At 44.3% G+C, this 26,890-nt stretch overlaps 1 protein-coding gene across 6 annotated transcripts in view; it reads left to right on the top strand.

Moving 5' to 3' along the window:
* Window positions 1-3,420: 3,420 nt before the first annotated feature.
* The window catches only part of LOC147899045 (uncharacterized), a 48,529-nt gene continuing 25,059 nt past the window's right edge, over window positions 3,421-26,890 (top strand). For 4 of the 6 annotated variants that reach the window (XM_087378141.1, XM_087378140.1, XM_087378139.1 and 1 more), the window contains exons 1-9: window positions 3,421-3,635; window positions 3,753-4,908; window positions 20,532-20,819; window positions 20,955-21,020; window positions 21,126-21,266; window positions 21,370-21,502; window positions 21,625-21,704; window positions 21,797-21,869; window positions 21,967-22,100. In XM_087378141.1, the coding sequence (XP_087234267.1) occupies window positions 3,886-4,908; window positions 20,532-20,819; window positions 20,955-21,020; window positions 21,126-21,266; window positions 21,370-21,502; window positions 21,625-21,704; window positions 21,797-21,869; window positions 21,967-22,100 (1,938 nt within the window). In that variant the 5' untranslated portion in view covers window positions 3,421-3,635; window positions 3,753-3,885. Of the gene's footprint in view, window positions 3,636-3,739; window positions 4,909-20,531; window positions 20,820-20,954; window positions 21,021-21,125; window positions 21,267-21,369; window positions 21,503-21,624; window positions 21,705-21,796; window positions 21,870-21,966; window positions 22,101-26,890 lie in introns of those variants that run through there. The other 2 variants (XM_087378138.1, XM_087378137.1) reach the window with 2 other exon arrangements.

Genomic DNA, 26,890 nt, shown 5'->3' with positions numbered 1-26,890 from the left:
TTGAAGGAAAGATTGGAGCCGAGAAATAACATGGAATCTCATATTATTTCTTGGTGATCTAGGATGAAACAAAATTCCCTACTCAACCAAAAGTCATAGGTCAAATAGCAAATTGGTAGTGGTGAATACATTTTTAAAAGGAAAACTATCAGCTTTGACTATTATGGAACACCAAATCAGGAATAAGATTCAATAGACATTGCAGACATGCTTGTGGGCAACGTTGAGTTGGGAGGGATGCACAGAAACTATGATGAAATCTCAAATTTGGTATTTACAAAGTAAGCCTTCTGGGCTATATCTCAAAGTAGAAGAAAATTTGTAGAAATACTTGTTACAAAATCACATAGAGCACTTATAAAAGGAGTTATATGCAATGAGAGCACATGTGCAAAATCACAAAGAGCACGTATAAAAAGAGTTGCATGCAATGAGAGCTCATGTGCAAACTGTACCTGAAGCGGATATGTTAGAGCAAAAAAATTTTGTCAAGGGAGAATCTAGTACATCACAACAGTTTACACATCTTGAGCATGAAGGTTTGAGTAAATAACAACTAGACCCATTAGATCTAATTCTTTGAAATTAGATGAAACCATTGATCCTGAGAATGTTATGAATTTTCAACCCTAATTGAAATGCCATACATAATATATATTTTCTATTTCATTCCAAGATGTTTTGTTTATATTTTTTGAAGTCTAATACCCTATTAACACTCCAATGGGCATGCTGAGAGAAAGACATCACGGAATTCCTCTCTTAACATGACTCTATGTACCCATACTCCAATGGAATGAATAGATACAATTTGATTGGATCTCTTCAGTTGTAATTGGATATTCCATGCTATGCAAAAGTAATTCCACTATATCTCCTTTAGTTCTAGCTTTAATTTCTTCTCTATCCCAAAGGGCTCTTTGTGCTTGGTGATTGTGAACCTTGCCTTGTATAAAATCACCCAATGTCTCAAATTCTTCACATGGATATTTCAATTACATCAAAGCAAAGGGCATTGGTAACCATTACCTTTCCATAGTGTTGAAAATGACACACCCTTGTGGGATCCATACTATGCGTCATCCAAATTCCACCACTTCTTTTCTTGCATACAATGTGACAATTTAAGCCCTCCCCTAAATGAATGACAATTCTTGAAGTGCTACCAAGAAGAGGTGGTGGTAGTCATGCCACATGACTTCTTAAAAGTCATTATAGAATCTTGTGTGTGCTCACTCAAGGCAATTGTCATGCGACCTATGGAGAGAGAAAGCAACTGTCACCAAGGAGAGAGACGACGAACCGGTGGATGGACAAGGCAAATGTCACTGAGGAGAGAGAAAGGAGTTTACACCCGATGGAGAGAGAAGGCAAATGTCACCGAGGAGAGAGAAAGGAGTTTGCACCCGATGGAGAGAGAAGGAAAATGTCACCATGAGAAAGAAGGGAATTGTTACTTGGATGAGAGAGAAGGAAAGCTTGGACACTTACTTACCAACGCCAAGTCTCCTTTAAAGAATTCAACCTTTTTTCATTTTTGATTGTGATGCTTTGCCAATATCACTAGAAGTCTTAACATTTTGGGCGCTTACCAACACCAAGTTTTCTTTAAAGAATTCAACCTTTTTGCATTTTTGATTGTGATACTTTGCCAATAGCACTTTGCTATACGGACTAGGCTACCTTCACTCATTTCTTCCATCAATTCAAGAATCCTTCAGCATTTGGATCATCAAAATTTGCATTTTAGAGGCCAAGGCCGCCAGTGTAATTACTTCCTTTTCTGTTGCCAACTCAAATGGAGCGAAGGCCATACTGCAATGAAAATTGAGTTCTTATAATGAAATCCAAAGATATTTAAGTGAAGAGACCAATCTTTTTGAACATAATAGCGTAGATAATCTTTAGCACCTTGATTGATGCATTCTCTTTGTCATGGGATGGTAGGGGATGATGAGCATTAAGGCTATGTCTTGAACAATTGCTTAGACATCTTGGTCTCAATCCAACACAATGGTTACTAGTAGACCATGGTAGTTTAAGACATGCTGAAGGTACAACTTAGTCGTTTAGTTTTTTAGCTGGAATGAAGTGTGCCTGTTTCGACAAGTAGTTGATGATTAGTTGTCTTGCTCATATCGTGTGTTTTGCTTTGACAAACTAACAAGGGGGGCATGTTCAAATGTATTCCACAACATCCTCCCGCATGGCTAGCCAGAAGAAACGTTGCTTCAACTTTCATAAATTCTATTCTATCCCGAGTGACTTACAATCATGAAATTGAAAGAGCAATATCTTTTTCAAATCATCATCATTGGACACATAGCATATTTTCTTCTACATAGAGGAATCTATCTTTGATTTTGTATGTGCCCAACATTTCTCTTTCTTCCTTGATGCCTCAACCCAATGACTAGGGGAGTGAGTAGGGTCAAAAATCTCCTAAAAAGCCAAACGAGGGGAATGTGAATAAATTAAGTCCTATAACTTGATGTCCTTAGTGGCTACCGCCTTAATGAAATCCATGAGAGAGTATTAGTTACTACGCTAATCAATTTTCCTTTTTGGCTCAGCACATTAGACATGGCTTTTTGCTTACTAGAATGGCAATGTACATGTTCTCTGTTCCAAGCCCAACTCATGTGTTCTACATAGAGCACTTTGTCTTTGATTTTGTATGTGCCCAACATTTCCCTTTCTTCCTTAATGCCCTACATTAAGTCTTGCAACTTGATCCCCTTAGCGACTCTCAAACTTTTAAGAATACTAGGTACTGCGTTAATTGGCATCAATTTTGCTGTTTTGCTCAGCGCATCACGCATGGTGTTTTGCTTACTAGGTTGTGTTCAATGGCAATGTACGTGCTCTCTCTTCTGAGCCCAACACACACGTGCGTGCAAGTGCACTCTCAATAACCAAAACCAAATGGGGCTCTAAGTACAAAATGCATGAGAAACCCACGCGAGTGAAGGGCAGTAGATCAACGTGGTTGCCGTGTGGGTGAGCATGAGCATGAGCATGAGCAATGGGCATCTAAGATCGCTTGCCCAACCCCCACCTATCCCTAATCGAATATCGTCTTCATCGTGAAAATGTGTCAGGTTAGAGACTTTTCTTTGTGCCCATCCACCTGATGTGTAAACACACACACCAAATGCCAGCACTAGAGCGTTTTATGAAACTCTAAAATCCAGCGAAACCATGTGGCACTTTCGAAGCCGTTAGATGAATTGACCTGTTATTAGCTGCTTACAATTGCCCATATAGTTAGCAGTTGGCCCAGCAGCTGGCCAAGCATTTGTCCCTCGTTAAAAAAAACACACACACACACGTAGAGAGTGGCAACCAATGAATATGAACTTAATGTTGTGATTAATGAAGTATAAACAGGGTTTCAACAATAAACACCTACCTGCCTATCTTGTATTTCATCGCTTGCACGAAAAACTGCTGCCTTCTCTTCATCCCTCAAAGTTCACTGATTGTTCTGGCCCTGCTCTTCGCTCGATCCGAGGAGAACATATATATTTTTTTGTCTCTCGCGGTGGAGCTGGGAAATTTCTGAAGTGACAAACGGTGGACAGCAGAAATGGAAGCGACTCCACATTGAGAATTCCAAGCGGGAGGTTAACGGGGTAAGGCTTTTGCCCTTGCTAGTCGACACAGCTAGAGCGATGCAGTAAGGTTTTTAGGGTGCGCGGCGGCATTGATTTCTCAGCTTTTGCTGACAGCTTTTGCTCTGGCCAATTGAGGCTGCAGGTGTTGCAAATTTAGGGCATCTTTACGTCGATTTTTAAAGGCAGAATTCGATTGGAAGGGCAATGACAGTTAGGTTGAGCTGAAGCGCGCACACCTGTCTCTTTGATATTCTTTTTATCAGCTAGCATGGCCACCACGGATAATTTTCAAGCTGCTGGCTTGTTGGAATCAGAGACCGGGCATCAGAGCAACGGTCGGGCGGAGGGCGTGGACAATCAAGAATATGCGGTGGAGAATTTGAAAAACTCCTTGCGCAACCCTGAGTTTGAATTGACTTGTTCCCTTAACTTGAAAGAACAGGGTGAAAAATTCGGTCTCAATGGTTCATCCGAGGGACTTGAGACGGTTGCCCCGGTAATTGCCGATTCAAATGCAGCAGAAGACTTCAGAGAATCGACGCCTAGTGTCGCCGATTTCTCTATTTCTGCTCCTGGTCCTGAGCAGAAATTGGAATCCGCTGTGGAGCAAGATAGCACTTTACCTGAAGCATGCAATTATGTGCCCTTTCCCGAGCAGAATATAGCGTCCGCAGAGGAGCAGGATAACACTTTACCTGAAGCATGTAGTGGCGTTGATTCTAGTGTGGTTGCAATGGCCATCAATGCAGGCGAAACAGTGACAGGTGCTTCCACAGTGGAAGATAAAGTTGTGTCTACGACAGACGACAAAGGAGTGATTGCGATCGCTGCTGATGAAGATGAACAAGTGGCTGCCTTTGATATGGGGGAGAGTGAAATGACAAGTAAGGTGGTGAACCTGGAAAAGGCGGCTGAAGAATGTGTGCCTCAGATCGCATACGAAGCCGGAAACAATGATGGAAATGGGGAATTGGCATCCGTACAAGTGGATAAGAGTGAAGTGATATCCAAGGTTATTGATCAGGACGAGAATTTCGAAGAAAGTTTACAAGGAGTAGGTGAATATAATGTGACAGAACAAAGTAACAAAGCTGAAGAAAGTTTGCAAGAGGGTTTAGCAGAAGCTGGAAACAGAGCGACAGAACAGAAAGCCGAGAGGACAGTGGTTGCGGATGGGGAGCCAGCAGAAGTCCTTTTAGCTCCAGAAGTGGATACTGTGCAGGTTTTCCCACACTGGACACCAAAGCCTTGTGCACGTGTCACAAGCATTGGAAGACAGGTGACAAAAGAGGTGAGTGCATTCTTGCTTTAAAGCTGCATTTCCTTGATCATTACCTGGAACCACATAACTGATCACGTGGTTGATGCTTCAGTGACATATTATTGGCTTAATCTTGAGAAACAAGAATTTCTGCAACCTGTTGAGTCTAAATTAAGGAGGACCTTTGCGACTCTTCTCATAGATTTTATGTTTTGCAATACGAATGCTTTTGGATTTGTGGACATAGCGTACACATTTATGCTTTAGGATACGGGTGTTTGTTAGTTAATGGCCATCACAAGAAGGGTTAGTAGAGCTTAAAGCTGAAGGTGGAGGATGCTTGTTAGCTTTTATATGTCAATCTGATTTTTCTTGAAAACTGGCTGAGATAGACAATATTATATATGAAGCTGCAGAAGATCACAGGCCTGGGGATTTCCTTTGGTCCCATGCTCAACAGTGGGTGTTGTTGCACTTAGGCTATACTTAAGCTCAACCTCAGTAGCAAGTTCTGAGAAACTTAAGTCATGCTGTTGTTTGGGTCCTGGGATCGAAAGATGAGAAGGGACATATTTTCTTGCCTTGTATGTTGCTTCTAGAATTACCAGCTTAAGCATCTCCAAGCAAGGCAGGCATGCACCTGAAGCAAGCTGTTGGGATCTGAACACCTGGGATTGGGGATATTTTGTACTCAAGGATAAAGTATTCTGTCACATGTTTGCAAAGGAATGCAAAAAGTTGAATTGTCAAGCAGTGTTCTTATCAAGCCTCTTGCCACAGATTTTATGGTCTTTTTACTTGCTTGTTTCGGAGGCAATCGGACCTTTTAGATAGAGAACCTTTTTGTGTTGTTTGAGGGAATTTGTTGTGTGTTCAGGAGACAAGTTGCTCTATATGGATCCAAATCAAGCGGATGCTATACTCGCTTTACAAAAGCCATCTGCTTCAGGACTTAAGAAAAAAGAGCAACAGCCTTTTTGTTCCTTTCCTTATAGGATGGAATGGTAGAAGTGATAAAGTTGTATAGCTGAGCCAAATGCATGGAATTGACAGTGGAATGCAACACCTGGATTGAATTTCAATATATGTGTGTGAACGAGAGAGAGAGAGAGAGAGAGAGAGAGAGAGCGAGAGAGAGAGAGAGATCATGGAAGCCAATCAAGTTTCTCTTTTCCAAATAAGTTGTATGCGTACATGCTTTCAAAAGCATGCGTGTCTGTGAAATACTCTCAGTTTAATCTCATGTCCCTGGGCGCCCCCCTCTGCAAAAAGAGAGAACATGGGCACACACTTCAATGTTCGAACATCAAATGCTACACACACTTGGATGCATGTGCCCACCTGCCTACTCACCCCCACACACGCACAAAGGTGTGCATGCGTGAGAGAGAGAGAGAGAGAGAGAGAGAGAGAGAGAGAGTTGTGTTGTTTTTTGTAGCAGACTCTTGGTCGAAGGCCATTTGAGCACCTGGTAACTATGTGTGGCTTCAGATAAAGGAGGGAGATATCAGATCTCAGGGCCTACACACTGTCATTTAATGTCAGGCACTCAAGTTTGAGGATTCCCCCACTGATATATCCAGAAAGCCGTCTGGATGTCTTCCTTCTGCAACTCTGGTTGGGAGAGTGGGATGGTCAGGCTCTGCTTATGCTTGTTGATCTTCTTATTTCATGTTACAGAAATTAACTGAGTCTATTCGTTGTAAGCAAATACATTTTGCCTGACATCACAGGTAATCCATAGCTGATTTGTATTCTTCCTCTGACATGTGGGCGGTTCTCATGGATTTGAAAAAAAATGTAGAGTGAGATAATTGGAAACGTCGGTTTGCACTTTTCTCTTGCTATAAGAAGATTAAATATTTGTGCCCCATCTTGTTGAGTGGTCAAGACATGCACACACGAGTGTTAATCTCTTGGGCTTTTTATGTCAAATTTCTTTATACGAATCGTGCAGGCAGCACATGAATGGGCTCTTTTGTTGAGTTTTCTTGAGCATGTGCAAGAAATTTTAGTACATGGTTTGTCCCATGGTCTTACTATTAGATTGTGTTCTCGATCAGAATGTCAAATGAAAACAAGACTTTGATGGTGTTAAGGGGTAGGGAAGAGTACTTGAAGTCGCCATAGTGTCTGAAATTTTGTTGAGGTATGTCAGGAAAATGTTTGAAACATCCAGTGAGTAAATGATGCTTGAGCACCACACAAAAGAATACTATTTCATGAAGTACTCACATAGTCACAGACAGACAAACAATGAGACACCTTAAAGCATAGGCGCGTGCGCAGAGAGAGAGAGAGAGAGAGAGAGAGAGAGAGAGAGAGAGAGAGAGAGAGAGAGAGAGAGATCATGTTATGTCCATTGGAGGCTGGATGTGGTCCGTGGGACCCAATCAACAGTGCTGCACTTGAAAGAAGCTCTCAAAACATTTCAAACTATAAGCATTTGGTTTCTTCACTGTTGTAGCTGTTGTTTTCATGATTATTGTTATCATGATGATTATGGACACTATACTATTTATCTGTTGGAGGGAGCTTTCAAAATACCCACTGCGATTGGTGAAACATCTGTATCTTCTGTAGCTGTGGTGCCACACTTTGCTGATTGGATGTGTGAAGCAACTCTGCTGGCTTTGGTAGTCAGTAAAAAGCTGTGTCTATCGAGTCAACAATGGCATGTTAGAATAGGTCACGGATCCATCTCTGAGCCCCCATATGAGGGACACAGGTTCTGTAGACCTGGGTAGGGCAGGAGGATACCTGGAGCCCAGCACGGGCTGCTTCGAGGAGAGATTGCACAGGCTGGAACACCCCCTGCAACAGCACACTGTTCAGGAACAGTGCGGGTAGATTTGCAGCAGGTTTTACAGCAGAACACAAGGCCTATTTATTGGCCTGGAGGAACCGGAGATAAGGTCAGTTTACAGCAGGTTGGCAGACCTGCTGCTGGGTTGGGAATTCACAGACCAGGGTTGGCCTGGTTTGGTAGGTTCTGATTACTGACCAGGCTGGCCTGGTCAGGGCATTGGTCTGCCTATAAAGGAAGGCTACTAACCCCAATTCTCCATCCAACGGAAGCCCTTCATAGAAGACACGCATGAGCAGAGATTGGGCATCTTCTTTGTCAACAATACTTCAGTTTTGCGCAGTCTGATCAGGCTGCTCTTTTTACCCAGTAGATTACTGGATGACTATAGCTCATTTTTGGAGCATTTTGTCACTCGTGGTTGCTGTAATCTGAGTATTTTGGAAGTATATCTCTTTGTTCCTTTGCAGTTTGTGGGTTCAGAAATCTTTTTGCATCTCTTAGTGTTTGGAAAGAGTCTCCTAGATCTATCTGCTGCGTTAGAGGTTCAAGCATTCAGGCCTCTCGTCTAACATGGTATCAGAGCCATCAGTGTGACTCTTGTATTCACTTTGAAAGAAGGAGTCCGTCCAAGCTCCTCATTTCAAGAAAGGTGTACGTGTTGCTACAGTCAAAGTCTATTCTCTTTTTTCTGCGATTCCAGAAGCTATGGCCACTCTGATGTCCATTCCCAAACTTCGGAGATGTGGGAAAGCTGGATGGCCAAACTAACAAAGGGCCCTGGCAGCAGCACAAGAAAGGAGCAAGGGGGCCCCTTGGTTGGCTGGCCCCTTGCCCTTATATAGGGCTGGTTGGGCTGAGCCAACCAAGTTGGTTGGGCCAGCCAACCAAGTCGGCCAGCAACCAACCAGGCCAGTCAGCCCATTTAGGACTGGCTGGTCGGTCAGTTTGAAGGGGCCTTGGGCCCTATAAAAGGAGAGGCCTTGGGCATCATTTTGGTATCCAGCAGTGCAGCCTTCCAGGAGCAGTAAGGAGCAGCAGCAGACCTATACTTGGGCCTACTTGAGGGAGGTCAAGGAGGACCAGGAGTGCTGCAGACTTAGCTCTACATTGGCTGAGACCTAGGCTGTCTACCAGGGCAGTAAGGTGCTGAGATCTAGACAGAGTCTACATACGCTCGAGGTGGAGCAGGTTCGACTAGCCAACAAAATTCCCAATCATGTGAAGAGTTTTTGCAAATATGAGGAGCCCCCCAAATCCTCATAATTATTTCAAAATAGTATTTACTTTGTTTTTGTGAAGGAATAGGGGAGTAAGAGTAAGGAAGAGAGATCATATCTTGAACTAAGTATTTTGAAATAATTTCTTGTGTCTTTGTGTGGGGGGGAGAGAGAGAGAGAGAGAGAGAGAGAGAGTATCATGCTAAAGAAAGCTATGTATTTCAAAATATTTTTTTGTTGTTTGTGTCAAGGGATAGGTTAAAGAACAGAGGGAAATCTTCTGTAAGGGCAACATTTTTCTAGAGACAGGCCATTCACTTTTGTCCACTCAGGTCCTGCATATTGCAGGCCAAAGATTTTGCAATCACTCTGAGCCATGTAAGGAGGTTATAAGCCAGAGCCTTTTAAAGTTCATATTCCTCATATTTGGAGAGTATTTTTTATCATCTCCAAGAAAAGGCTCAGGAAAATTTTGATTGGAGAGGTGTTCATTTTCTCATGGAAAAAATAAGCTTTAGAAGGTTAAATTGCATAAGAAGGTTTAGGATCCATTGGCAGAGAGGGTGAGTCAAGTAGACGGTTATCTACTTTGAACTGAAGCATTTAAAACAGTGCATCATTGGCTTTTTGTCCACCATGGACTTACAACTTCTTTAATATAGTGTCTGGAAGAGTGAATTAGAACTTTTGATTTTCATTCTTTATGTGGATGACATGCTTATCACTGGGCCAGGCATTCAGAAAATTGCAGATTTCAAAGGCAGATTTGCAGAAATCATTTACAATGTTAGATATGGGCAGATTGCACTACTAATTTTGGACATCCAGTTTGCTAATGTTGATGGGGGCATAATAATGAGTTTACAATGTTAGATATGGGCAGATTGCACTACTAATTTTGGACATCCAATTTGCTAATGTTGATGGGGGCATAATAATGAGTCAATCCAAATATATTCAACAACTCTTGCAGTGCTTCCAATTCGAGGATTGTAAGCGGGTTTCTACTCCATTGGAACCTGGCTTCCGTTTTTCCTCCGAAGATGGGAGTGCCCCATTTGATGCCACATATCAACAGGTTGTGGACTGCCTTATTTACTTGTCACACCCGGCCTGATTGCAGTATGCTGTTTCCCAATTAAGCAGGTACATGCACAAGCCCAACACACAGCCTTGGCAGGCAGTGAAGCGAGTCTTCCGCTACATGAAGGCCACACAGCATTTGGGACTGTTCTATATTGATCAGTCTTACCAGGTCTCCTCATTACTTTGTAAGGGCCATAGTACCTATGAGCAGCTTTGCTTGGAAGCACAGCTGTCACAATACCAGACTGACTTAGAATCTGAAATAGATAAAGCTGAAGCATGTATCTCTAAGTTGTAGTGGAAGGTCACAACATATGCACACTCATCCTTAGCCAAGTTTGCTGCCTCATGAGGGTGATCATGGGCAACATGGGCATATGTGACTGCAAGGTCATTTTGCTGTTTTTTCTTCTCCACAGTAATGCGCTTCCAAGCTTCTTGCAATAATTACAAGGCCACTTCTTCCTCCTCTCAGCAGGTGAAGGAAATGATGAGTACGACATGAAGGTTTGGGCTTTCTGTTAATTTCCCCCCTTTGCCTTTGCCTCTGTGATTGGTGGCAAAGGCCTGATCTGCATGAGGAGAGGCAGTCCTGTTTTTGCTTTGACGACTCTGCTCCTCCTGCAGGGGTAGGGAAACAAGCTAGCTTATTTAAAGAATAGTGGTCCGCTAGCCTCATTGTTGTAGCAAATCCCTTGTATGAGGCAGGGAGCCCATCAAGTGTTGTAGACACTACTAAGCTACTTGTGAATCTAGGACAATCTCATTAACATTGATGAGCTGCTCTCTATAATCCTTAATCTGTGTGAAGGAGGCATCCATGCTGTCCCCTTCGTTCATCTTAACACCATCGAGCTGCCTGTGCAAATAGGCAACCCTGGCCTCATTTTGAATCTGATAGAGGTTGGCCAAAATATCCCACATAGCCTTGGCCGTCTTGCAAGATCGAATGTGAGGTATAACCTCTCTTTTGCTATTCATAGCAATCATTGCATGTGCATGTGCATCTCTCTGATTTAAATGAATTAGGTGTGGGAAGCACTATGGGAGCAGTGGTAGATGAATCAGAAGTGGCAGTGTCAGCTGTAGCACCACTTGTAGTGGCAGTGTGGTAGCAAGTGCCTTTGTTGGAGAGACAGGTCTAGTCTGGAACAGAGATACAATTCTCCCAAAGTTCTTGGATACCAATAGGTGGCGCACCAAGTACGACCACTAGTCCCATCAAGTCTGTCCTTAGCGCAAGCATGCCAGAAGTTGCCATTGCAAATGAAAATTCCCCAAAAGAAAGTGCCTTGCAAATGTCAAAGCCTCAGGCCTACGAGGCAATGAGCTGGCTGCTAAAGAGTGGACTGCAGTCTGCAAATGTCAACTCAAAAAAATAACAGCAAAGATCTGCAAGTATAAATGCCACAAAGAGCTGCTTAAACACTGAGCAAAAATGCAAAGGCTAGATTGCAAAAGTGCAAATGTTTGTCTAAGGAAACACCCCCTTGCAAAGAGCTGTCCTGCAAAAGTATGTCGTGCAAAAGGCTGTTAAAAGAACACTGGCATGCAGAAGTGACCAGCCCAAATCAAAGGGCAAATACTTGCAATCTATCCAATGCAAATCTGAGTACAATGTGTCCACAAATAGTGGCTAAATGCCCCTGCAAAGCAACTTCCATGGCATAAGAACCAATTGGAGTGCATAGGAGGCAAAAGCCTTAATATGTCAAGGCAAAGTACCCAAATCAAAGTGCGAATGCAAAGAAAGCCCAATTTGGCTGAACCAAGCAAAGATCACTGTAAATATCAGCAAATCTGGCAAAAGCCTCAAAATCTGAAAAGGCAAAATCGCCAATGAGAGGGCCAATGTGGAGAAGCCCCAATATAAGCTGCAATATTGCAAATGTGACCAAATTTGCTGCAATTTCTTGCCAATGTCACGGAAAAATCTCCAATGCACTGCTATTTCTGCAAATGTGTCAAAATAGCCTGCGAATCTGAAGAAGCATGCAATTTGTTTGCAATGAACCCAAAAACCCCAATTTTGGAGATGAAATTGGGCAAAAAATGGCAAATAGTGCAAAAGCCCCAAAATTGACCAAAGTTGCAAATGTCACAACAAAACTTGCAAATGTGACACAAAATCCTCAATTTCTGACCCAAGCTTGCAAATCCAATGTCACATAACCTACAAGCAGATTGTATGACTACTTTATACGGCAGGTTGTAAGGTAGATTTGTTGTACGGACTGCTAGTCGACAATGGTAATTGACGTACGGATGACCACGCAATCGATTGTACGACTGATTTGGACTCACGACAAATTTGCTGTACGGACCGTCAGCCGACAATGGTGATTGACTTACGAGGATGACCACGCAAGAGCAGAGGTAGATTGTACGACAAGCGTACGGATGGTGTTTCTGAGCAGCAATTTGTCAATTGTGCGAACGACACATGTGCAAATGATGTTGTATGGCAAATTTCTGACATGCCATATGGAAGGTTGCACACTTATACGGATGCATCGTCGTACGTCTATACTGATCAACGGCAAATTGCCGTATGACGGTACGGATGAACGTACTATTTTTGTACGATGAATCGCCATACGTATGTATTGGCAGGTATGTTGTACTGACAGGTCGTTATAGTTATATTGTGGTTGACCTGGAACAAATTTGTACGGCAACAACTAAAACGATGATTGTATGGACGATTTGCATATGTCTACAGCAGTGACAGGAAGAGGAGCAGCACATAGCAAATGCAGAGAATGGCGTTGAAGGTTGAAGCTGTAAGTTGAATGGAAGCTAGCCAAAGGTGCTGGCAAAGGGAGCAAGATGGATCTAGAACAAACTGCTCTGTTATCACTTTTGGGTGTGGGGAGCAATGGAGTGGAGTAGAATGCAAGGAGGCAGACAACAAGCTGAACGAACACGAAGTACTTGCAAATGGGTAATGAGAGTAGTGGCCTATCTAGGCCCCAAAGTGAACCACAAGAGTTGACGAAGGAAGTCAACTCTAGGGTTGACAAAAGTCCTAAGTGGCCTACAAGGCCATACTACGGCTACGTGCTACTAGGATTCCATCAAAATCCACACATCTACATCTAGTGAGGCGTGGGCCATCCTAAAGTATCCATAGGAGACAACTGATTCGTCAAGAATCCTATCCCTTCAAAATCACTTGTACACAATGAGAGTGGAGGAAGGGGATCAGGTACATGACCATCTAATAAAGTTAAAGGTGGTGAAGGATTAGCTGTGGCGGCAATTGGCAATGAAGTGGACTTAAGCTAGCTAGCAATTCTGGTTCATAGATGCTTCCGAGAAGTTTCAAAAGCTTCGTTATCACCACCGATTGGAGAGAGGACATGCCTTTTGTTGTTGTAGGAGGAAGGGCGGGAGAAACTGTATGAGCGAAACAACGACAAGGTCTTTTTGACAAGAGAAAAATACAAGGGCAACTCTGGCAAGGGATTCCAAGGGTGAAAGATCGGATGATGGCGGAGACAAGAATAACAAGAAGTGTTCTATTGTGAAAAACTTGGCCACTTAGCCAAAGATTGCAGGAAGAAGAAAACCGACCAAAAGATGAAGAGGGAAGGCAAGCCCTAGGAAGAGACCAAGTTTAAATCAGCTTATGTAATAACATGAGAGTTGTTTATAGTCATCAAGCATTGTTTAGCACGTGCGATGACTGAAAGCAAAGAAGGCTTATATGTCATCAGTGGGGCATCTCGACACATATCAAACATAAAAAGCTGATTTAAAGCTATGGAACACATCTGAACTCAACGGTGATTGTGGGAGATAATCATACATGTCTTGTGAAGAGCTGGTCAAAGGATTTGTGAAGGCATTAAAAGTTGCTCAGATTATGCTAAGAAAGAGACCTCTATGTGGAGGAGGATGAGGATGTAAAAGGCCCACTTGAGAATGTGTGACAATTGGCAAAATCGACTATTGTGTAAGCCAGAGATCATGGAGATCATGGTAATCTTGATTGATGGGTATTGAGGGAGGCACTCGGCTTGTTGAAAGAGTAGGAAATGTGAGAATGAAGAACCAAGGTATGTATTCTCTTTGTGCATTGATGTTCAATGCAGTTGCATGCTGTGGTCACAATGTTTGTTCAAGTTGAGGGTGAAAGCCTTGTTGATAGCCAGAGGGGAACTTTTTAAGCAAGGGCACTTGGAGCCTTTGGTGGTTGTTTAGAGAAGTTGGTGTGGCTCTAGCGATGCTGTTAAAGGTAGCTGACATGGATAATGTTCCAAGGTGGTGCAAGTGCATGATGTTGGAAAGATGTGTTGGTGACCTGCTTGAAGAGCTCAGCGAGAGCTTGGTCTTAGGGCTTTTGAAAGGTTGCGGATCAGGCTGGATGCTGAATGGGTTGCAATAGACCAAGGATGCTTGGTGCTTGGTAGATCCAGTTTGTTCTTAGTTTTAGAGGGGCCAGCTAGATGGACCTGCTGGTGTTGCTTATGTTCTTAAAGGCTTTGATGGGGTTGTTATGTAGGATTGGCTGTGTCCTAGGCCTTGCTGTTTGTGTTTGTATCTATGATTGGGTTGGTACTGGTTGTTCGAGGACAGTACAGAGTGGGGCGAGGAGGTGCAAGAAATGGGAGCGTAAGGACTAAGTTTTAACGATGCCTTCAATGTGTTCCCAAAAGCTTTTGATGGGAGCAAATATGTTTTAACGATGCCTTTAATGTGTTCCCAAAAGCTTTTGATGGGTAGTTCCATGTATCCAACAACATGGTTGCCACATGGACATTGCAAGAGGCTGTGTGGGCTTTGAAGAGGTCTGCAATTATGGCATAGCAAGAGAGGCCGTGTGGGACGGATTGGAGGCATAAAGAGGTCTATGGCTGGGAGTCAGCAGGGTTGGCCCTACTGGAAAGGTTGGGTTAATTACAGACTCGGGTCAGGCTGTTAGAAAATACCCAACAGAGGGTACACGCAGCGGAAGACTTATAGTAATACCCAGGAGCTCACACAGTGTGGTGTGGGTGTGGAATCACAAACTTCTTTGTGCATACAATAGGTGTGCAGACTCATCAATAGACAATGAACCAACCAGATAGAGAAACCACCAGTAAATATGTTTTAACGATGCCTTTAATGTGTTCCCAAAAGCTTTTGATGGGTAGTTCCATGTATCCAACAACATGGTTGCCACATGGACATTGCAAGAGGCTGTGTGGGCTTTGAAGAGGTCTGCAATTATGGCATAGCAAGAGAGGCCGTGTGGGACGGATTGGAGGCATAAAGAGGTCTATGGCTGGGAGTCAGCAGGGTTGGCCCTACTGGAAAGGTTGGGTTAATTACAGACTCGGGTCAGGCTGTTAGAAAATACCCAACAGAGGGTACACGCAGCGGAAGACTTATAGTAATACCCAGGAGCTCACACAGTGTGGTGTGGGTGTGGAATCACAAACTTCTTTGTGCATACAATAGGTGTGCAGACTCATCAATAGACAATGAACCAACCAGATAGAGAAACCACCAATTTATATATTTCCGTCCACAACTATGGACACAATACAAAAGAGACAGATCCAGAGTCCCACCAATGATGTGGTCCTCTGATCTTACCACAAGGTCCTTCTCCTATCTGCTGGCTATCTCTAGACTCGAGCCCGCGTGCTCCACCTCGAGCTTCTGTAGACTTTCCATCCAGATCCCTTCCACCTTGCTGTCTTTGCACCAGCCTAGGTGGGCAGCACTCTGAGCTAGGTCTGCAGCTCTACAGCTCTCTTGTCTCCTTCTGGATAGAGACCCACAAGTGGCTGATCTGCTGCTCCCTCTGCTCCCTGAACTGCTGCTCCAAGTGATGAGAAGTGAGGCCTCAAGGACCTCCTTTTATAGGGCCCCAAGGGCTGGTAAAAATACCGACCAGCCTGCAGCAGACTGGCCGACCAGTCTGTGGCTGGTCCAGCCCTATAAGGGCTCACAACCCAGGGCTTTTGGCCCAAACTTCCAGGGCCTTTGGCCCTCCATTCAAGGCAGGGGAACCGCCTATATAAGGCATGCCTTCTGCCCACTGACAGCCACATTTGCTGCTCCACATCTGCGCCTGCACATCATGCGCCTCTGCCAGGCCCTCTCCCAGTTCCGTACAGAGCCGTACACCGTGTAGATGTCAGCGCCATGTGCTCACTTTTTATTCCGGGTTCCTTGTGCTGGCTACTGGTTTGCCTTTTGCTGCTGCAGATCCATCCTAGCTCCAGGTACCCTCCATTTCTTTGATTCTTGCCCACAACAGCTCTAGATGTGCTGCCCACATGACAGCCAAGATGCTGTCCATGTGGCAGCCCCATCTTATCACTCAATCCCTTCTGGCTCTTGTCCACATGACATCCAATCAGATGCTCATGTGACAGACACTCAAACCCTAGGTTCACCCCCCCCATGCTCTCCTCATATGGGGGCTTACAGATGGGGAGGTGACCTTTCCAACACCCCCTCTCACCGACACATCTCAGCCCAATGCCAACGCATCGATGACAATGCTCCAGTAACTCCCTGGTCGTAGTCCTCTGGAACTTTTCGGTGTCGTTGTTTATCCCATGATTTGGAGGTCAACCTTGGCAAGACCAAGGTCATGATCTTTAACACCTCTCGAGCAAACATGCAACAGAAACAATTTACTTTTACTTTGGGTGGGTCACTAGTTGAGATCGTATCCTCATACACTTACTTGGGGGTCATCTTCTCCGGCCCGATCTTCACGATGAGACCAGCGATGCAAGCCAGACTGAGCAGGGGATACGCCTCACTGGCTCGGCTAGAGAGACAGTGCTTTCACTCCCACTTCCAGGACCCTCGGACCAAGGCTCTTCTCTTCGACTCCTTGGTTCGACCAGCCAGTATGTATGGCAGCCCTTGTTGGGGGCCTGACATGTCAGAGATAGAGTGGACACGGGTGGAGGGCTTGCAGATCCTCATGCTCTCACGGATGATCCGGGGGAAACCGTCTGTACCACATCACATAATTCAGGTTGAGTTTGGTGCTTCTCCACTCCAACTAGATGCAGCCTTTCAGACCATCACATATCTACACCGGGTTAGATCATATGGGGACTGCACATCAGGGAGACAGAGGTTGCCTTTTTTTTTTTTCTCGATTCCTCCATGAGGTTGGCTGCAGAGGGAGACGAGCGATGCGGGTATGCACGGACTCACAGATGGTTTGTGAGACTAGGGTTCCACATCGATAGGATACCTCCTTTTCAGTATAGTTTAGATGCCCCTCCGGTACTCCCACCCACCATCCCGATTGGGCCACATACCAACCAGGTCATTCGAGAGGATCTTTTGTAGCTACACCCCTTTAGGACCTGGTTGGAGCCGAGGGAGCTTCCAGTGAAGCTGAGTTTCTACAGAGATTATTGTCTTCGCATTTCGGAGGAGGGATTCATCACACCACCGGGGTACACTGAGCTTCATATGCCTCACTCACTACGGATCTCCATCGGATAGTTTCGGGTATCATCACACCGCCTCCGCATAGAGAGCGACAGAGCAGAGGGGATTCCTAGGGAGCATCGCTTATGCATAGTGTGCGACTGTCAGGAGGTTGAGTTGGAGGAGCATTTTATTTTCAGGTGCCGAGTGTACTACGAGATCCGAGGTCGCTACCACTGCCTCTTTAGAGACGGCTCCGGGCTCCTTTCTAGATTCCTCGCCTACCCAGATCAGAGATGCCTCGCGGCCTTCATTCACGAGGGAATCCGACATAGAGAGTACTTACTCAGGCGACGGGGCTTAGCCACATCATCAGACACCTCTCAGAGCAGGATCACAGAGTTCTTCCCATCGAGTGACATTGATCGTCCAGTCTCTAGCGGCTGACGTGATAGAGACCCCGACCCGATGATCGCAGCACGACACACGAGACATCGAGGGGAAACACAGATCACTCTGGGGAACCTCCCGTCATTGTTTAGATCCAGGATACGTCCCACGGGAGTCACGGTGGCTCTGGTCTTGCGTCGAGCCTCGTCCAGGAGACTGAGACGCACGGTACCCCTTGACGGGCACTAGCGTCCCATCACCGGCTATGCACCAGCCAGGGGGACATGACATACGGAGGATTCCGCTCCGCTCCAGTCCTTTTCTTTTCATTGTTACATCCAGATGTATTTGATTATGTATGATCAGACTTAGGATTCAGCACGGGTGATGATGCTCGTTTCAGTAGCTCCACCCTTACTATGATTTGTATCAGGTTTTCTTTCAGTCTCATAGACCCATCGGTCTTCCGAAGACTGTAATAAAATGCTATTTCAGGCAGGCTAGACAGCCAGTTGTCACTGCCACCTGGGCTTGACCCTGGTGCATGTGACAGTTGGATATGATCAATAAGGAGAAGGATCATGAGAGGATTTTTTGCTTTGCAAGACATTACAGAGGAAGAAGAGGAGATTTCTAAGAAGGATAGGTGGTGCTGTAGTTTCAGTCTTTTGGAGTCCCATCGCGAGGCAAATGAGGATGTTAGTGAAAAGCACTAGATTTAAAAGAAAGCCTAAAAAGCTTGGTTTTTTTGTAAAAGTAGCTTTTAGAAAGCAGACCCTAGCTTTCTGTTAGGCCTAGTCTATGAAAGAAAGGCCCCAGGCCTCCCAGATTTATTCGAGAGTTGTACTCAGCGTCATGCCCTATTTAGAGCCAATTGTACAAAGTATTATTCTATTGCAATAAAGACCTTCGGGGGGGTCCAACCCTTATTTCTGGGCCCTAGTGTTGAGCGTGCTGCGTCTCCTCCTTCTCTCCCTTTGTTCTATCGTGAAGAAACTTTGAGATACGTGCTGCAATTCTGATTTTCAGATTTCAGTTTGTGTTCTCCAGTTTCTATCGCGAAGTTCTAGTGAAATATTTTGTGGAAGTAGCAATCTCTATTCTCTCTCCCTCTCTCAATTTGTTTTGATTCCCAGAAGAAATCTGATGCTGCTCCTTGTCAGATGAAGCTATTAGATGCTGTTTTTCCCTTTATCTATGAAATTCGAAATCTATCTTAGTGATTATCCGCTGCAAGTCGAAGATCTAGGCCGCGTTTCTACCAGTAGTGATTCGTTTTTAGGGTTTCAAAGCTGAATACAGATTCGTTTTAGGGTTTCTGGTCCGGTTTCAGTGCACCAAGAATTTTCCCCTAGGGACTTCTAGGAAGTTAGCACTTCCTCTAGGCCAGTCCCCTACAGCCAAAATATCCTCGGGTTTGTCCACGGGGTTATTTGCGCATGTAGCACTTCCTCTAGGTTAGTCACCTACGGCCAAAATATCCTCGGGTTTGTCCATGGGGTTATTTGCACATGAAAGTCATGTCCCAGTGATAGTAAGGTCCCTCATGAGGCTCTCGCCCTTTTGGTCACGCCTCTAGACCAGCCTAAGACCTCGGAAGAACTCATACTTCTTTTGGATGGTGGCTCATGGGGGCTTGCCCATTGGCCCTTGGTTGGAGCAGATGTGGGTGAATGGCAGCTACCATTGTTGCACATACAGAGTGCTAGAGACGATATGTCACTGTCTTTGGGGATGCCCAGCGGCACAGAGCTTATGATCATCGGCTTTTAGGATTGTGGTCAGCACGCAGAGGATTGAGCGAGACTTCAAATGGGGTATGGTCGCGTGGCTTACAGAAGGGATCCATGCTTTCTTGATCGATCTAGCCTCTCTAGCTTACCGTATCCAGGTCCAGCATGTGGTTAGGATTGAGGCCTATGATGCGGTGCCTCCTTGCTGCGTACGCCCTGCGTCTTCGACAGAGGATAGTGTTTGGGAGACTGTGTCCAGCATCACTGCTTGGAACATTTGAGTTACCCATTGCAGTTTGGTGATGGGAGGACATCAGGTTTTCCTAGCAGCCTTTCTTGCCGCCATCTAGCAAGAGATTATTTACACCGTGTGTGTCATCTGGCAGCATTGGACTCTGGGTTCTAGAGCGACCGTCGAAAGGCGGTAGTGTTTCTGCAAGGAATGGCCTGCATACATTTTTATGTCCTCACCACGAGAGGTATTTGCTGGATATATAATCCGCCACCTTGGTTGCTAGCCCTTGTTCCGGAGATTCCCTAGGTAGTGAGCTGGGTTCTCGGGAGTCCAAAATTTGTCCTACATAATGGATCCTCTATGAGCATGTGACATAATGGTTCTTTTGAGTATGTTGTATAGCTATCCACATTTCCTTACGTGTCCTAGTTTCAAAAATACCAAGTTTTTGGCGGTTACTCGTGTTTTTACATCCCAGCTAGCTACAAATGGAATTCAAGTCAAGTGTGCAACAAAATTGGGATGGTACTTTTCAATGTATTTATAAGTGTCATAGATGAAGTTTCCTGATGACTTACATGATTTCATGGCTCTTAAGTAAAGAACGAAGGTGCTTAGATGTGTGTGTGTGTCTTTTTGGGGAAGCGGGCTTTGATTTGTTGATAGATTCATGGTTGTTAATGGAAGTTGTATTTTGAGCTATTGCTGATTTTATTTTGCTGCACCTGAGATTATTTTTTGCAAGGCCTAACTTGTTTATGTTGGGTTGGGCGCTTGCAATACAGGAGCTTACATCAATCTTTGGTGCTTATGGTCAGATTTCAAGCATTTCCTTTGAAAATGAAAGACAAGATACAGCAATTGTTCGTTATGATCACTCTGCAGGGGATCCTGAAAACTTAATCGCAAAAGTTAGAGATAATATGAACAATACGAAGCTTGGTGAAAGAACTCTCATTGTGGAACCTTCTCGGCTGGATTCATTACTTTTTATAGGAAATCTTACACCTGATATTGACGATTCCTTACTTTGGAAGATGTTTGAGCCCCATGGAACTGTTGAACGTGCTTTTGTAAGCCTGGCTTTCCTTTTTGTGGTCTAAATACCAAGAGCTGGTTCTGCATGCATCACTGTATTGTTTTTTAAAGAGCATGTAATTGCACAATTAGTGTGTGATGCATGTCTTTTGTGTCTCATGGCTTTGCAGGTATTGCGCAATACAGAAGGACAAAGCAAAGGCTATGGGTTTGTAGAATACAGTTTGAGATCTCAGGTACAGCTATGTTCTCTCAAGTGTTGATTTGTCTGTCGGCTGTGTGCATGATGCCTTTATCTAATGCTGAAGAATGAACCTGGCATACTATCCTTTGGAGAACAGGCGACATCTGCCAAAATGGCTATGGGAAACATAAATATGGATGGGCGTGTTCTCAGGGTAGAATGGTCTGATTGTCGGAGGATTGCAGATTTGTTTTCAAGTGTTCTGTTCATTGACCGGTTACCTAGGGATTTCCCCCATGTAAGTGATCTTTTGTAAGCATCAGATGATTATCTTTTTCTAGCTTCAACGTACCAGTGGTTTCCTAGTCCCCCAAATTCTCAATGATCTCTGTGATTGGCAGGTTGAGCAGTCTCTTAAAAATTTGTTTGGTCAGTATGGAAAGGTCAGAGATTGCCACCTTGCTATTGGTATCAATCAACAGTTTCGGGGTTTTGGGTTTATTGACTTTTATCACTCAGCATGTGCAGATAAAGGTTAGCCTTGTTGTGTACAGTCCCTTGTGTACTTTACTGGATAAATTTCAAAACTCTAAGTATGAGGAACTAGCCATCTATTGCAGTGATGATCTTTTCTGTGTCATGTTTCACATTCTCAGCACGCATTGGATTGGACGGTCATAACTTGGACGGGTTCAACATCAGAGTTAGCTTTGCAAATCCTTCTAAATCGGCCCAAGTAATTGTTTACACTCGAAATTATTTTCCTTTCGGGTGGTAATGTGCTTCTGTTATAAACTATTTGTTGATTCTTTTTTTTTCCTGCCTCAGTCCTACAAATTGCGCTTTGGGACTGAAGCAGCACAAGCTGCACTGGGTCTCATGGGGAAAGGAGCTTCACGAGGTTATTCAATTGAAAGCTCATTTGCAATCTCCTCATTTTCTCTATTCAGGATTGCTTCCATTAATGAGCGGTAAGTAACTGGTTCTATTTCTGGCAGATGAAACAATGCAACGACTGGTTCCTAGAGTGCACCTGGGTGGATCTATGAGAGGGCACATGGGTTTACCTCTCTTAACATCTCGATTTATGGGTCCAGCACGGCAGGGCATGCTGGGAATGGGTATTGGCATGGTAAGCTGATAACCTTGCTGGCTGCTATCGAGATGCTTGTATGGGTTTTATATGGGTTTTAAAGCCTGTACGCCTTTTTTTATACATTTTCAACAAAATTTCCAACTATGTCCATCAATCACCATGATCTAGGATCACCTGATTTCATTTTTTAGTCATATGAGATAGCTGAGATCCCCATGGAGCTCAATTATTATCTCATTAAATTGTTTGATACCCCTGTCACCTAGTCCTTCGAATGCAAGTAGTAACTTTTTTGATTTCCAAAGTGCAGAGATTTCTAAGGCAAGTTAGATTTCCTAGACTGTATTGACTCAAACGTGTCTGATGTCATAAGTATGGAGTGATTTCTTGTAATATTATATGTGCAAGAAAAAAATGGCTCTCTCTGACAAATTGGCAATTTAATTATATTACTTCTTGGAAAGGGCTATAATTCAGGATTAAATGTTTGGGGTTTTGCCTTTTGGTATGTTTAGGATCAAAAGAAAATCAAAGGGGTGAGTTTAACAGCTAGCTTTTCTGGCCACCACTGTCGTGGGCACCAATTTGGTCTTAGGTTGTGTATTCCCTGATGTTCGTTTTCTCACATCTTTTTGTGTCTCTGCCGCTTCTTTGATTATAATAAATACGTCTCTCTCTCTCTCTCTCTCTCCTCCTCCTCCTTGATACAGTCCCACGTAAGAAGCTATGGAAAAGTTTGGAAAAGCTTGAAGTCCCTCAAGAACTCAGAGGAGCCATGTACCGATTCTATGAGAGTTAGCACAACCACTAGTGGATGGGTCGTGCTCCACGGGGAAAGCTGTGATAAGCAGTGACATAGGGGTTAAGCAAGGATGCCCGCTCTCACCAACACTTTTCGGTCTCTTTATAGATGATTTGGAGGAGTGGATGAGAATACACAGCAAGGAAGGTGTTCAGATTGCAGGGTACGCTTTGTTAATGCTTATCTATGCAGATGCTGTGGTTTTTTTTGCAAAGAAGAAGGAACTTGCAAGCACATTTTGATTCACTGAAAGAATTGTGCAACACTCGGGAATGCAAGTCAACATTGATAAGGCAAAGGTAATGGGGACACGTACAAACAAGTGGATGTTACCTTTGAAGGAGTGCCCTTGGAAACAGTAAACACAAAAATATCTAGGTCTCGATTTCATAGACAACTACAAATGGAATGCATGCGTGGAACGGAGGATATGGGGAGGTTTGAAAGCTTTATATAGCTTCCAAAATAAATGCGGGAAGGCACACCTGTGGAATTGTGAAATGAGAAAGTTCCTATACACAATGCTTGTGTAGACTGTAATCCTTTACGATGTCCAGCTTGGGCACCCGGGCTATCTAGGATTTACTGGGAAAGAATAGAAGCTTTACATAAGCATTTCTTGATAGGGGAGTTAGGGGTTCAGGCACAGACACCCTACCCCATCCTACTGGCTGAAACAGGGATGCTACCTCTAGAGGCGGAAGCATTATGTCAATTCATGGCCTACCTCAACAAAGTTGAGAAGATGGATGCCGGTAGGATACCACACAAGGCGATAGAAGCTACGCCAATCATGGGCTGGCACAGAGAAGGGATGAAGTGGATGGAATCATGGGGTATAACAGCTAACGATCTACCAGAAGATGCATGTGAAATCAAGGAACTAGTGACACAGAAAATGTTGCAGAAACTATGGCAAAACCCGGGTGTGAAAATGCAGCTCTACAAGCAAGAAATTAATTCAGTGGACAGCTATGGAATGCAGAAATACCTCGGGGAAGACATATCAATATTTAAAAGACATCCGATCTGCAAAATCAGAACTAGTCCACATGATGTCGAGGTGGAGAGGGGTAGGTGGGCAAGACCCAGGACCCCTAGAGGAGAAAGGATCTGCAAAATATGCCCCACAGGGGAGGTAGAAAATGAACAGCATGCACTCCTAAATGTAGAGCTTACACACACATCAGAGAAAGATATGAGGGCAACATAGATAACTTAAAAATCTGCTGGAGCAGCCAGCCAAAAGTATAGGAAGCTACTTGAAAGAGGTTTTGGAGCATCGCAACAAGGTACTGGCGCTTTTCAGGCTACTTGCTAGCAGTCACTGGTCATAGTCCTTGGTCGCGCCACTTCCAGCATAGCTAGTTCTTGGTCATGTTCCACCCGACTCCCTACTTGCCATCAATAGTCTTGGTCATGTCATTTCTCTTGCTAACAACTGCGCAGTGGGAGCTTCAGATTACAGTCGACTGTCCAAATTGCAGTACTCTTGTGCCTAATGGGCTGCTGATTCCACCGATTGCTTCTAGAGTTCATCTTAGCTGTTTCTTGGTTTGGTTTCTTGGCCATGGATTGTTACTAAACGCCATTGCTTTGCTAATAGTAGGAGCTTCCTTCAGTCCACATTGCTTGTGTCCCCTGCCATTGCTTATAGCAACCCACCAATGGTCGGCCATACTCCACTCCAACTTGCACCATTGAAGGTCCCAACCCCCTCGCCTCTCCCACTCGCCATCTTTTGCTCACACCTGCTAGTCCCACTACCATCACTTGCTAGTCCTGTGCCCTCCATTGCATTGCCTCCATCGCCTACTTCGTCTTCTGCTCCCTCTCCAACACACCATTCCTAGTTGCTCATCCCCATTTGGCTCTCCAACCCGAATCACCATTGCTTAGCTGCAACCTGCCATTACAAATGTCAGCCATAGATCTTAGTCCCATACCTAGCTTGTGTACTACTTTAGTCATTTTAAATATGAGCTCAAAGGGGCAAGACCAATGGAAAGGAAAGGCTATGGGTCCCCCCCTCCCCTAGTGATTAAAGGGGGAAAATTTAAGAAAAAGCAGAATCACGGGAGTAGCACCACAGAATTTCCTCCCAGCCAAATCCTCGCTAGAGCGTGAGAGCTCTCAGAGAAATCAAAATCCAAAAATTCATGTGAAGGTCCATTCTTCTTCTCTCACTAAATCCAACAAGCCCCATCTCCCTAGATGGATCTAGATGCCACATGTCATCATCATAGGGCCTTTCCTAATGCATCTTTTCACCCCTCTCTTGGGATACTTTAATTTCCTTTGCCCCTAGGCACATTGCTTGCATTAGGCCCTTAGCCTTAGATCCACCCAGTCTGGTGCTATCAGCCCTCACCTAGGACCTTGACATTAATTCCCTCCCGATCATTTACATGAAGCGCAAACAAATATATTACAAACGTAGATCCTTCAGGGAAATGTCGACTGATTCTTCTGAGGTCATGCTATCTCGGCTAGAGCGTAACATTCCTTCCCTCTTCAGACATTAGCGTCCTCGATGATAAAGTCTGGGAACACTCTCCGCAACTGGTATACGGATTCCCAGGTAGCTTCATGCCATGCAACCAACACCGTGGGTATCTTTCGATTTCGCACTTGCATTGTTCCTCGGTCCAGGATTCTTGTTGGTTTGCGCCTTGCATTATCCTCTATCTCCTGAAACAAAACCACACCTTCGATTAGTGAGTCACCAGTATGCACAAATTTCTTTAAACGAGAAACATGAAAAACCGGGTGCACCTTGCAACCCTGTGGCAATTCTAATTTATAGGCTACCTTGCCTATTCTCTTTAGAATTAACCACGGCCCACAGTATCGAGGTGATAACTTAGCACACTCTTCTGAAGTTAACGACTTCGAGTGCGAAGGAACTCTGAGAAAAACTTTTTCTCCTTACATTCTCTTATAGACCGGTTTTCATCCGCATACGCCTTGGCTCTATCCATAGCCTGGCGGATATTAGCTCTCGCAAGTGCTAGCATCTCCCGCATTTGAACCACAAAGTTCGCGGCACTAGGCACTTTCTGAGGTACTCCAACTGTAGTTGGATTTGCTGGTCTATAACCATAATTTAATTCAAACGGACTAAACTCCGTAGGGGAATGTTTTCTATCATTGTAGGCAAACTCTAACAATGGCAACCACTTGTCCCACGTATGTTGCCTCAATGACACATATGCCCTCAGCATATCCTCTAAAATCTGATTGACTCTCTTCGTCTGACCATCCGTTTCAGGATGATCCCCACTACTCATTCCCAACTCAGTCCTTAGTGTCTCAAATACCGCTGTCCAAAAATGACCGGTAAATCTGACATCTCTGTCTGACATTATGGATCTAGGGAATCCATGCAGACGAAATATATGTCTAATAAACAAATCTGCCACTAGTCGGAATGAAGTGAGCCATCTTGGTTAGACGATCAACCACCACAAGGATAGAATCATACCCTCCTTGTGTCATAGGCAGACCCACAATAAAGTCCATGGAAATGCTCTCCCACTTACCTAGTGGTATTTCCAAGGGCTGTAAAAGTCCGGGTGGCTTCACCTGCTCAGCCTTGCTTACCTGACACGAAAAACACCGCGTGACATATTCATGAATATGCTTTTTCATCTTTGGCCAAAAGAAATCTCATTTCACGAGATCATACGTCTTAGTTCTTCTGTGTACCCAACCATAATACATTTCTATCTTTTAGCATCAAGCTTACCTCTTTTGCCTTTGACATATGAGTGTAAGTTGTCAATCCAAAGAGATGTTGGACACTTGGCTTGTGTTATGTCACGTAAGGCATTATTGGGTGATGTATTGATCATGTATATGTTTTTGGATATTGCTTCCGTCCAAAATTTGTGAGGCATATCCTTAGCTGCATCATGCTCCTTGCACTCACATTTGTATCCCTCTTCTTCTTGTCCAGCTAAGCCCTCTCTTTTAACTAGGATATATAAGGCTATGTGTGCAGAAGCTCCCAGTTTCAATCTAA

Source organism: Dipteris shenzhenensis, chromosome 8 (genome assembly GCF_047967505.1).
Source record: "Dipteris shenzhenensis isolate YYH24624 ecotype China chromosome 8, Dip_SZ_1.0, whole genome shotgun sequence".
Taxonomy (NCBI): Eukaryota; Viridiplantae; Streptophyta; class Polypodiopsida; order Gleicheniales; family Dipteridaceae; genus Dipteris; species Dipteris shenzhenensis.
Note: the sequence above shows the minus strand (reverse complement) of the source record. Positions and strands in the feature narration are given on the sequence as shown.